The sequence below is a fragment of the Episyrphus balteatus genome, chromosome 1 (assembly GCF_945859705.1).
Source record: "Episyrphus balteatus chromosome 1, idEpiBalt1.1, whole genome shotgun sequence".
Lineage (NCBI taxonomy): Eukaryota > Metazoa > Arthropoda > Insecta > Diptera > Syrphidae > Episyrphus > Episyrphus balteatus.
In genome coordinates, this window is record NC_079134.1 from 53761900 (window position 1) to 53775584 (window position 13685).

Here is a 13685-nt window from a genome sequence, read left to right on the forward strand (position 1 = left end):
AAGAAATACGAATTTTTTCTCTGATGAAATTGTGAATCTACTCACTACGGCGCCATAGTGATAATTTTTTGATAATTGATTTGATTTTTGATCATAATTTTGGTATGTGAGAAAGTTAATTTTTTTTTGTTACTAAATTCTATGACTAGAGGGAAGTTATCAATCTGAGAAATGATGTTGCATTAAGTTATATCGAAAAAAAAAAAAATATATGAGATCAAGTTTTGAGATCAATTATATTATTCTCTTGAATGAAAGTGGAGTGCTTTGCAGAATTGATTTAAATGACAGAATGACACAGAACTGAGATGATTTAAATATATGACAATAACCTTAGTATTGAAGAGGATTTTCGTTTTTTTTTTTTGCTAAGAGATAATTGTTTGCTAATTTACATAACAAAATTCGACTACTTAAAAACAAGCTCAGTGTTACTCAGAAACTAGCTGCTTACGAATTTCATTTTTGCAAAACACAAACTTTAAGCGGTCATAATATTTTAAAGTTAAAAAGAAAAACCGTGCATTGAAGCTAATTTAAAAAAAATTTATAATTAAACATTAAAAAAAAAAAATACTATAGTATTAGCATGCGTGGTTGAGTTAGTAGCATATCGTCTATGACGAATGCACTGTGGAGGACTGTGTACGAAATGTTAAGTGAATAAAAAGAAATAATAAAAACTAAATTAAAATAAAAACATAATTTCAAAAATAAACTGAAAATAAAATAAATAATAATTAAAAAAAACTCCTCTTAACGATGTATCTAATTCAATACTAAATTAAAATAATTGTTTGTTCATGTATCTTTAGTGTTTGTTTAATTTATTTGTAAGTGTGGAAAAAAATGAAATATTTAAAAGAAATGGTGAGCCTCGGATATCAGTAACATATAAAACGTAGGTATACCTCAGATCCTGTTACTTTTGATTCTGTAATTGGCTTTTTAAGTTATAGTACGGTATAAGTGTTAAGGAGCTTTTATTGAAAACGAACTGACATTTAATTTAACAATTCTTTTTATATTATATTTGCAATTCGACCGAATTCAATGAATAATTCATTCAAATTGGTTGAGAAAAACTTTGAATTTTTTTCTTTCAACTGCAAAGCATTTCCACTATTTGATTAGAAATCTTAATCTGATCGCTATTAACACGTTTTTTCTTTGCGAAATTGAAATATTTGAGTGAAAGTCTACGAAAATTGAATTGAGAATTTCTAAATGGGTTAAGTCAAGTGAAGCATACACCACTGGAACAAAATGTCTACTTTTAATTAAAATATTGAAAAAAGAGAACTGAGCGAACTACAGAGGAATCAGTCTCCTCAACATTCTCTATAAGATCCTCTCCGCTGTAATATATGAACGCCTGAAGCCCTTCGCCAACATTCTGATAAGTTTTTATCAGTGTGGTTTTAGTTCAGTAAAATCCACATCGACAAAATATTCGCATTACGTTGGATCTTAGAAAAAAAAATCACCTATACCTTTGATGACTTTACCTACTAGGTTCCGTTTTTAATAATACAGACAACAGCACTAGCGCTAAAATCGAACTCTTGCCAACCACTTCCACTTTTGTTTTAGAAGGCAATTGATCAGCAAAGCCCTCTCTCGGGTAGGTAAGTAGGTAGGCAGAGATGGCGGCCAAAGCAACGGAGCTTGATGACCCAATTAGCGCAGAATGCGCCGTTTTGATACCAAAACTCATGGAACCTATGAAAAAAAAACATTCTGATAAGTTTTTATCAGTGTGGTTTTAGTTCAGTAAAATCCACATCGACAAAATATTCGCATTACGTTGGATCTTAGAAAAAAAAATCACCTATACCTTTGATGACTTTACCTACTAGGTTCCGTTTTTAATAATACAGACAACAGCACTAGCGCTAAAATCGAACTCTTGCCAACCACTTCCACTTTTGTTTTAGAAGGCAATTGATCAGCAAAGCCCTCTCTCGGGTAGGTAAGTAGGTAGGCAGAGATGGCGGCCAAAGCAACGGAGCTTGATGACCCAATTAGCGCAGAATGCGCCGTTTTGATACCAAAACTCATGGAACCTATGAAAAAAAAAACATTCTGATAAGTTTTTATCAGTGTGGTTTTAGTTCAGTAAAATCCACATCGACAAAATATTCGCATTACGTTGGATCTTAGAAAAAAAAATCACCTATACCTTTGATGACTTTACATACTAGGTTCCGTTTTTAATAATACAGACAACAGCACTAGCGCTAAAATCGAACTCTTGCCAACCACTTCCACTTTTGTTTTAGAAGGCAATTGATCAGCAAAGCCCTCTCTCGGGTAGGTAAGTAGGTAGGCAGAGATGGCGGCCAAAGCAACCGAGCTTGATGACCCAATTAGCGCAGAATGCGCCGTTTTGATGCCAAAACTCATGGAACCTATGAGTGATAACTGGATTTATTTAAAGATAGAATTTAGATTGATTTTAAGAGGAAAAATAAGTGTCTAGGCAGTCCTAAATCCACTTTGTTGCGTTGAGGAACGAGATCAAGTCTTTGATCTTTGATTCTGAGACTCTCTCGGGTAACTAAGGTGTCCCTATACATTATGCCAGACTGTTATCATCCAAAACTGCTTTATGGTGAAGAGGCATAGATTTCGACGAAGGTGGATGAAAACATCTTGGATTGTTTCGAGAGGAAAGTTTTCGGGCATTTTTAGTCCCGTATGAATTAAAGGTGATTGGAGAAGATACAATATCGAACTGTACGACGAGCACATGAACAATAGGTAATGGTCTGGCACTGAAAGATTTCGACTCGAACACAGATAGATAGCACAGTAGGAAAAGACTTCATCTTAAGTTGCAAACCTAAGTGATAGGGAACGTCAATCAACTCGACGCGTCGCGACGTGCGAAACTGGAAGCAAAAAGCTAAAGATAGATCTGGCTGAAAAAGCTTGTTGGTTGAGGCCCAAATCCATAATGGCTATTGCTTAACAATTTTCATTCAAAAAAGTGTTTGAAAATAATACTCGTGTATTGGAAATCAGGAATTATAGCATTTGTTTGTTTGTGAAGAAAAAGCCTGGAAAATTTTATTTCTTGTGTTGTTTGTTTGGTTGAAAACGATTCACAAAAAGGAGATGAACGATTTCGACATGAGATTTTTGACCAAAAGCCTTCGATAGCTGATAAACTAAACAATATAAGGCTCTAGAGAGCACATCATTATAAGTAATAACAATGAATTACAAAAAATGTAGACTCTTAATGCTCGATTATTGGGCAATCAGTTCCATATTTCCCATTTTCAAAAAAAGCTAAAATCTTGATGTCGCATATAAAATCCTATCCAAAGTACTATGTGAACCTATGCGAGACGTAAAAGTGTGATTTGGTCGTGTAGATCAACTATATATTTCCATCGACTTTATAGCTCCTGACGATGGATGTCTTTTTATGGTGAAATTTGGACTCGGTATCCCGGAAAAAACTGATCCAGATGTGTCTCGTGGCATTAACAAACATTCAATGCATTGTGCAACTGGGAAACAGGATGAGCAACAGATGATGGTGAGCATCATAATCATCTGCTCTTATCGGTCAAGGCTTTTAAAGCCATAGATTGAAGGAAGAATAGGTGAAATTTATTGATCTGTAATAAATGAAAACAAAACTGAGTTTATGTTTTCATTTACTCGTTCGCAATATAGAACCAAACGTAACAGATGAAAGCCACAACTTCGAGGCAGGAAATTGAAAATTGAAATATTTAGAAAGGGCTATCTGAGAAAATATTTAAACCTATATTTATTTTTTCATATTTCTCAGAACAATTTTATTATAAGATAAAGGGGTTAAATCAAAAATGCTAAGAAGATTAAAGTGATGATGAAAAATTTAATTTTTATTAATATTCTTTTTTTAATACGTTTGAATTATTTATAGATAGGTATATGTATATCTCGTTTTTACTTTTAATTCAGATGCAAAACAATGCGACTAATGTTGTGTAAATAAGTGTATATGTATATTTCAACAAAATATAAAAATAAGTAATTAAAATTCGAACAAGGGAGAGTTGTAGATTTGTAAAGTGTAGTGTACTGTTGTATGTACTTATAATATCATTGAAATAGAAATCAGTTAATCAGAATAAATAAGGCATTCAGCTATGTCTTCTTGAAATCGTCTATATACGGATACGGAAGAAATAAAAAAAACAATGTAGCATGACGCCATGAAGTAGCAAGGCTTAGTTACAACTTACAACCATTCTTGTGTGCGTATTAATAATTTGCATGAATGGAAGCGACCGATAAAACTGGTTTACAAAAAAATAAAATTTTTTTGGACATTAAGTGCTGTTATACTTTTCGTAATCGTATAAATTTTAACCCAGAAAACTCGAAAATCATGTCTAAACAAAATTTGTACGGAAATAATTTTGAGATATGATTTTTTCAAGTTTATTGTCGTTGTTTTTCGAGGTAGGTACTTGCGCTATTTATATCTTGTAGTAATAAATGATCTGTCTGAACAGAAGAACCGACACCTGAAAGTTAAATAAATGAGCAAGAAACACTAGAATAATTGTTCTGGGTCACTTAGTTACTAAAGTCCAATTATTCAAAACATTATTAAAAGATCTATTTTTTAAGGGAAGTTTTTGACGAAAAAAAATTCTTACTCAAAGAAAAATTTAAAATCTTCGAAGTTTTTAATTTTATAAGAAGTCCGATTCCAAGATTAAAAGAATCTTAATATATATCGATAAGTTATAAAGATATGTATGACCATATTAATAACGATAAAAAAATTCGACTCATTTTGATACTTTTCGAGTTTTTGTCTATAACTTAAAAAGTAAGCCGAATTTGAAACTTTGTATCAATTAACTTTTCATAGTAAATTTCCTATTGATATCCATAAAAAAATATTTTAAAAGATACAGTGGGTACCCAGAATTTCTTTTTTGAAGACGCACAAAGTTCGCAACTATTTCTATGTATTTAATGTATCAACGTATTTTTTTTTAAGTTTTTGCCATCTTTTAACTTTGAAATCAATTATTTCATAAACTATTGCTTGAAATAACTTTATTTAAAAGTCTAGATTTCTAGCTTTTGAAAAAGGTATTCTCTATGACTATAAGTATTTTTGATTCCAAGATATTTGAAATGCTTTTTTGTTGGATTAGTCACCAACTATAAGCTAAAATGATCACTTTTTCAACGATATCTATAACCGTTCCCTTAGTTCGATAAACTTTAATTGATTTATTAAAAATAACTTTCAAATTGTAATTATGTATATCCGAAAAAAATCACCTAGACCAAATATAATTAATAAAATGTGGAACATCAAACCTGATCGAATTATTTTGTTCGAAGAATAAATATTATGTCAAACTAAAAAGCAACATCAGTCTTCTAAAAAAGTCTGTATTCATAGACTCAGTAGATTTATTCAAAAACCTAATTGTTTTTGCATAGTTATCAATTAAATTATTATATTAATTTGTTTTTATATATTTTTTAAATATTTTAAAATAAAAATCAAATAAAAAACAACTTAAAATAGTAATTAAAAAAATAAAATAAATTAAAAAATAAATAATAAAAAACTAAAAACGAGGAAATGAAAAGTGTGTCATACCAGGTGTAGGGGGTGTGCTACCTCGTGATGGCTCCGCACCTGGTACTCCTGAACCACCTAAGTTCCCACTAGAGGAACCTTTTGTCGCATACAGTCTTGAAGATCTAGCCGCCGATGTCTGCTGTGCCAAAATGAACATTTATATATTTTAATCTGATTTAACTATTTTATTTTAATTAAAATTGATTTCTTACCTGCATTCGAATATGTTCTAGCTTAACGGGGCTGGGTATAAATCCCACATCACAGCCTTCTTTGACCAATCTGCCAATCCACCAGTTATTGTCATATTTTTCTTTGATGTGAAGAAATTCCCTAACATCGAATGACACCGCACTCCCTTGGACGGGCGAATCGTCGTCTTGGGTGCCATCGTATGAAACGTTTGTTCGCACAGCGAACGCAACGGGTTTACTCTATGAATAAGGGTTTAAAATTCTATAATTTTTGACTATAAATGTTTTTCTTAGCAGAAGTATCAGGATGACCAGAATTTAGTAAAGGACTTCGGGGTAAGATATGAGGTTAGTAAAGTAAAAGAATAAGGTTCTGATATCAAAGATAGTAAAAAAAATTAATGAATGAAGATGAAGAATGATAATAATGGAGTTCCCTTTTTTTGAATAAAAATGAATAGCATTTTAAAGAAGGAACGTTATATATTTCTTAAATGTTTAGATATTTTTTTTAACGGTTTTACCTCCCGAAGAGTTAATTCTGGTAATCAGATTCGTTCTAGTCTAGCTACACTCTAGTTTTGAGAATTTATTGACAAACTCAAGTTATAATTTTATTCAAAATATGTAGAAAAGCTATTTGCAAGAAGAAAAAAAAAAAACCAAAAGTCTAACCCACCCTTGCTTTATCCAGCTGGCTTAAGGCCTGTCGTTCCTTTTCTCGCCGAAGCGATTCCTTTTCCTCGTCTAGCGACAGATCGGATGACGGTTGTGAGTAATTTGAATCGGCAGAACCCTGAAAATAACAAAAATAGAAAACAATAGTTAAGTTTTATTTCTCCAAAAATATGTTAAAAATATTTGTTATTTATTTCAAGCAGCAAATATTACTATATAGCCCTGATTTTTCAATCGTCAGTTAGACTATCAGAGAAATAAATGTCAATATAAAAAAACTTTTATTCCTAGGAATAAGCTCTAACTGAGGTTTATCTGACTATAGAAAAATTGGCCCTTAATGAAGTAAAATTATCTATGAATATCTTCGTTGTCAGCTCCAAACAATTTCAGACTTAACCTCACTTACAGAGTTCTGTTCACGAAGTAAAAAAAGCTAGAGGACTTTAACCATCCTAAACTCAATAAAAACTTTTCTATTTTACTATCCGAAAGACTCGCTTATCAGGGTATCCCCTTTTACTCCGATTGTTCAAAAATTGAAATAGGAACAGGAGATAGGGTATTTTGCAAGCCTCTTAGTATAAGAGAATCCTTCAAACTCCCAGACGACTGTATTGTCTTTCAGGTTGAGATTTATAGCTGTGTTTTATTGGTACTCAGAATTTTACTGAGTAAACATTTTATGCTGTAAACAACAACAAACGACTACTTTTATTTATTATTAATAATCCTTTAGTGTTGAAGAGACAAAAATGTTTAAGTTTAGAAAAAGATTTTCTCTGTAAACCAACAAATTAAAAACTTTTGTTTATCCTTAGCAATCATTTGTTGTTGTTTTCCGTGCAAAATTTTACTGCGCTAAGTACTGCGTTACCAATAAAACACGCCTTATGCTATTGAAAAAGCTGCTGAATCGGTACACAAGAAAAAAACTAAACTCCTCGGAGATAACATTTTTCGTGGGCAGTCAGGCAGAGGAAACTCGTATCGTATCGCTGAATATGAGTCAAATCAATATTAGAATCTTGAAAGGTGTACCTACTAACGGATCATTGCGCCATTGGCATGATGTCCAAAAGAATGGGTGCCGAAAAAAAAAGAAACCTTTGAACACCTGCTCTGCGACTGCCCATACCTCCAAACAAATCGACTCCGTTTCTTCGGGAACAGGTTCGTTGGAGAACTGGACGATCTACGGTAGGTCTTAATGACAAACATGAAGAAATTCATTGAAAGCACAGAATGGTTCTAAATGAACCAGTCTATTTACGGAAATAGTATAAGAAGCCGTGACGCGCGCAAAGTGTGTAACTCCATTTTACCAAATTGTACAGGAGAGTAGAAGTACATTTCCTATTTTCAATGTTAGCCGTGTTATTTTCATAAAAATTTAATCATGAATAATTTTTTTGGTAATTAATTTATTTATTTAAGGTTAATATAAATATGTATTGCTGTTCAGCAAAACAAACTAAAAATATATAATTTAAAAATATATAATAAAATATTACACTGAGGGAAAAAGATTTGAATTTAAAAAGTGTTCGTTTCAAAGATTTATTACTTTGAAAGTTCGTAATACATAGGTAATTAAAACCTAATAAAGAAGTCCCTCGATAATGTGAATTATTATCGATGATGCGAATTTCTCTAAAATGTGAATTGCTATACTCTGTCCGATAAAAATTGGCAGTAGAGGGAAGATAGGACATTTGCATCTCACTCTGCTTCACGCCTTCTGGATATGTCTATCACATCAAAAAGCTCACACAGCGATGCCGTACTATCCAGAAAAAATGTTTCGAAAAGGTACTAGCGTTACCATCTTGGCGGAAAAATTTCACAAAAACGAATAAAAAAAAAATTAATTTTTCTTTTTTAACCACAATAACAAACAAAAATTCACTCATTTATGACACAGCCCAACCCCACGCATGCGAAACAAATTTTTCCTGTTAAAATGTTGAAATGCGTGTTAAAATATTGACATTAACTGTTTTCCTACATACACAAAATAAAAAAAAAAACAGCCCCAACACCACGTCAACACATATGCTTTTTTTCGTTCTAAAAGCTTGAAAAAAGCATTAATCCTGAAAGCTCTTTCAGAAAAATAATAGAAAAGGTAGTAGTTTATGAAAGAAGTTTAACAATGGTAACTCTTATGTATTGTGAATACTTTTAAAAAACAACTTTGATGATTGGGTTTCATATTTCATTCTGCCACAGATCGTGTGGCAGATCGGTCATAGGGGGATGTACGTCGCTTGGTAAACAAATTACAACAACAATGCCATGGCGCGTCTGTGGTTTTCTTGTGTGTTTCAGGGGCATATTTTTCGTTTGGCAACTGTTAGGTCCCACTGATTTTAAAAAAGCTCTCCCATAATAGTCCAAGAGCTAGTGGCACATTTGACTAAGGTAGCTCTTGTAAGGCTGAAAATTCGTACAGTGGTAGTTTTTAGCATTCTAAGTAAGAAAATCTTGGTCTGGCAGGCCTCAGCGGTGCACATCATATATATATATGACCTTGAAAGTGTAATTTTCAACTTTTTTTGCCCAAAATTTGACTTTGAAATCGATTATTTCAAAAAGTATTGATTAAAATAACTTGATTTAAAAACTAATATAAAGTGTAATATTCTGCCTTTTGAAAAATGTATCACTCATAACTGTGGGTGTTGCCGTCGTTTTTAAATAATTTTTTTTTTATTTTGAGTTACTTTTTTAGAAAATTGCCCCTCCCTCCTAAACGGGGGGAGATAGACCCCCCTTCCCATAGTAAAAAATGCTTGTATTTAACTCCTCTAAGATAATCCGTTACTAATTTTCCCCGGCTTAGTTATCGTAATTTCCCCAAAAAATAAAAATACAAAAATAAAAATCTGAACCAAAAATGGTTTTCTAAGCCGGAGAAAATTAGTAACGGATTCTTGTAGAGGAGTTAAATACAAGCATTTTTTACTATGGGAAGGGGGGTCTATCTCCCCCCGTTTAGGAGGGAGGAGCAATTTTCTAAAAAAGTAACTCAAAATAAAAAAAAAATTATTTAAAAACGACGGCAACACCCACAGTTATGAGTGATACATTTTTCAAAAGGCAGAATATTACACTTTATATTAGTTTTTAAATCAAGTTATTTTAATCAATATTTTTTGAAATAATCGATTTCAAAGTCAAATTTTGGGCAAAAAAAGTTGAAAATTACACTTTCAAGGTCATATATATATATGATGTGCACCGCTGAGGCCTGCCAGACCAAGATTTTCTTACTTAGAATGCTAAAAACTACCACTGTACGAATTTTCAGCCTTACAAGAGCTACCTTAGTCAAATGTGCCACTAGCTCTCCTACTATAAGGCCTGTACTGCCAATTTTTATCGGACAGAGTATAAACACTTTCATTGTCATCTCTATAATGTTAACTTCGAGGATTTTTAGACTCTGTAATGTGAATTTATTTTGTAAAAGCTTGCATGTTTTTCTTGTTCGAAGCAATTTTTTTATAGACCTAGATAGTGGATAACTGTTATTTGTTTGGACATATCTTATCTGCAGGCTGAAGACTTATTACATTTCACATTTTTTTTGAAAAATTGATTCTTAGTGGAGTCAAATTAGCTTTATACCTCGGAATCCAGGGAAAGTCGATGCATCTGAAAAACGAGTATAGGGCTGCATTATAAAAGGGTCAAATAAGAAAGTTAAAAAAAAAATTTCACCGCTCTCGATTACAACAGTTTTTATGGACCGCTTACTGTCATTCCGTATGCAAGCGTCAATCGGAATTGCTGTCTCATTTTAGATTTTGATCAAACTTTGTAAGGATGTTCTCTAGGACTGTAAGGAAGCAAATCCATGATGATTTAATTTTAAGTTGCGTGGTTTCCCCGCTACCCGCATTCGAACTTTTTCAGAAGGTCATTTTTATGTTATTATAGCTTTGCGTCTACTAAAGATATCTTTTTGTTTGAAACGCCATTTTAAAGCTTAAGAGTAGTAATTTTTGAATATATATTAAAAAATTACGTAGTAATTATCCCTGAATTAAAAATAATTTTTGAAAAACTGGTAATTTTGCTGATTTTTCATGGTTTTTGACTGGCTCCAGAACCTTAGCTATTATATGTAGGAAGCTTATACTTACCAAATATTAAATATAGATATTTTTCAACAAAATAAATCTAAAATGAACTCGATGGCTGTACTCCTTATGCAAAAATTTTAAGTTCAAAGTTTTGAGTTTTTTGAAAAAATATTTTTTTATACTATGATTTTTTACGATTTGACTAAAGATAGAAACATGAAACTAACAGTGTGTTAAGTTGAAACTTTAAACTTTAAGTCCTCTAAATAAAATTGTGTTATTTTCATATCTTCTTAGTGTACCGCTTGTTTGAAAATTCGCAAAAATGCTAAAAAGCCAAAAAAAAAACCCTACTTAAGGCTATGATTGCACTATGTTTGACATAAGATAGAAGCATGAAGTTAATAATATATTTAGTTCGTACTCTTAGCTTAACACACTGTAAGTTTCACCTTTCTTCGTTTAGTCAAATCGTAGAAAATGACAGTATAAAAATTAGCTTTTTTAAAATACTCAATACTTTGAACTCAAAATTTTTACATAAGGAGTACAGCCATTGAGTTCATTTTAGATTTATTTTGTTGAAAAATATCTATATTTAATATTTGGTAAGTATAAGCTTCCTACATATAATAGCCAAGGTTCTGGAGCCAGTCAAAAACCATGAAAAATCAGCAAAATTACGAGTTTTTCAAAAATTATTTTTAATTCAGGGATAATTACTACGTAATTTTTTAATATATATTCAAAAATTACTACTCTTAAGCTTTAAAATGGCGTTTCAAACAAAAAGATATCTTTAGTAGACGCAAAGCTATAATAACATAAAAAAGACCTTCTGAAAAAGTTCGAATGCGGGTAGCGGGGAAACCACGCAACTTAAAATTAAATCATCATGGATTTGCTTCCTTACAGTCCTAGAGAACATCCCTACAAAGTTTGATCAAAATCTAAAATGAGACAACAATTCCGATTGACGCTTGCATACGGAATGACAGTTAACGGTCCATAAAAACTGTTGTAATCGAGAGCGGTGAAGTTTTTTTTTTTAACTTTCTTATTTGACCCTTTTCTAATGCAGCCCTATACTCATTTTTCAGATGCATCGACTTTCCCTGGATTCCGAGATTTTATAAATTTTATGTCTAATTTGACTCGACTATCTCTCGATTCTAATGATTTTTTTAGTTTTTGAAATGAAGTGTACTTGTAGCTTGTGTCTTTTTTTAATTTATTTTGATCCTAAAAAAAATTTTTTTTTGTTATTCATCGGTTATAAACATTGATTTAATCAGTATAATGAGAATTGGAAAAAGTTCCAGTATGTGAATCCCTCTAAAATCCGAAAACGCTTTGTTTTAATATGTTCACATTATCGAGAGACTACGGGTTCCTTTTTTATTTAAGTTTTTTAAAGAACTTTTATTATAAATGTATAGAACCTAGATCAAGTTATAAAAGTATATTGTATTTTGTTATTAACTGTATTTTGCTTTGAATTTAAAATGTTCATTTAAAAAAGAAAAGATAGAATCTAACTTTATCTAATCCTTTCATAGCAGCTGTTAACCCTGCTTTTGTGTTGGATTAAGCATCGATTTATTTATTTTACCATTTTTGACCAAGACCCTGATAACTGATAACCATACTCACCAGCCTTATTATAAATTAGCTCCTTTCACTTGACAAAACATATCCTTAAAAAAAAGTTTTCTATTTATAAATAAAATATACTACTGTATGATATTCTGCAACACGCCTGTGCAAAATTTAAGGCAAGTAACCCAAAGGTTTCCCTTGTTAGCCTTGTGCTAGAATAATTTGTTTCAACCACAGCGATACCTTTTTGCATTCTTAATTTGCCTTTATATCTTTATGAAGATTCCATAAGCGAGTCAATCAACTGAATGCACTCCTAACCTAATGAAGAAATTTACTTTGTTGCTTTTGTTTGTTTTGCTATTCTATGAGAAACAGTTTAAAATATATTTCAATTAAAACCACAAATTCAATATTAAGTAAACTTTGTTTTATGATAAAATTATTTTTGGAATATTGAAAATTGTCGCTATTTAATGGACAAAAATGACTAAACCTTGTTTAAGTAATTCGCTGGTATTATGACGGAAATGGAGTTGGATAAAATAAGTTTGGCTGTTAATGAAACGAAAACAAAGTATATGCTGTCATCGAGAAGAGACAATGGACAGATATAATTTAGAAGAAGTCAGAGACTTTCTGTACTTAAGTTCCACTGTATTTTGTTGATGAATGGGCTTCAGGCTGCACTTTAACCTCGAACAATGACATCAGTGCAGAGATAAAGCCAAAAATCACTCAGTGAAAAAGCGCTTTAAAATAAGTACAAATTAAGAGTTTTTTATTTAACAATTTTCTGTAATTTGGAATGAGAAACAGATGAAAAGTTGATGTGATAAATTGGTATTACAAAGTCAAAAATAATTTCAAATTTTTGATATCTAAATATGTATCTTTCTTGTAATAAAATTATTGTTTTAACATGTTTATTATTTATTACAAAAACACAATTTTACAGCATTTTTTGTTAAATTGATAAGATATTGAATTTGATATTTATAAAATGTTAAAATGATATTATTTTTTTTCTCAGTGTGGCGGGCGCCTTAATTCGAGAACAATCTGAACCAACTTGTCCGCAACTGGAGGCAGCTAGCTAGGGACTAGGTTGAGGCCGAGATCCATCCTGGACTGATGTGGCCGATGTGAGCGCCACCTGTAATGAGTAGGTAACACTTTTTACACTTGCATCATTGTCCCTCTTTGCGAAACGTTTTATAAAACACTTTGATATCACCGCAGTCGAGTTATATGGAACAGGACAACGCAAAGTAAGGGAGTACCTACAAGAATCAAAGGAACCCGCATCTCCAATGGAGCAACGTGCTTGAAAGTGGTTTTTAAAGACCTAGAGGTGCGAACCTGGAGACAATTCTCCAGAAATTTAACTAGCTGGAAAGAGGCTATTGAATGCGAATTTATAGAACAAAAAGTAAATTTATATACGGTATAGGTATAATTAGCGAGGGTTTGGTTTGTTTCGCTTTTCTTACTTCGGTTTTTGGT

General features: G+C 31.8%; 1 protein-coding gene across 24 annotated transcripts in view; it reads right to left on the bottom strand.

Annotated features, from left to right (window-relative positions):
* LOC129920905 (voltage-dependent L-type calcium channel subunit beta-3) overlaps positions 1 to 13685 on the bottom strand; it is a 142601-nt gene that overhangs the window by 10557 nt on the left and 118359 nt on the right. For 9 of the 24 annotated variants that reach the window (XR_008773418.1, XM_056002398.1, XM_056002397.1 and 6 more), the window contains 3 exons: positions 6491 to 6607; positions 5830 to 6051; positions 5636 to 5756 (listed from right to left, as the gene is read on the bottom strand). Coding sequence is in view for 21 of the 24 variants with exons in the window: in XM_056002398.1 (XP_055858373.1) it covers positions 5636 to 5756; positions 5830 to 6051; positions 6491 to 6607 (460 nt within the window). In the remaining 3 variants the exon portion in view is untranslated. The remainder of the gene's footprint in view (positions 1 to 5635; positions 5757 to 5829; positions 6052 to 6490; positions 6608 to 13685) is intronic. The other 15 variants (XR_008773420.1, XM_056002407.1, XM_056002405.1 and 12 more) reach the window with 5 other exon arrangements.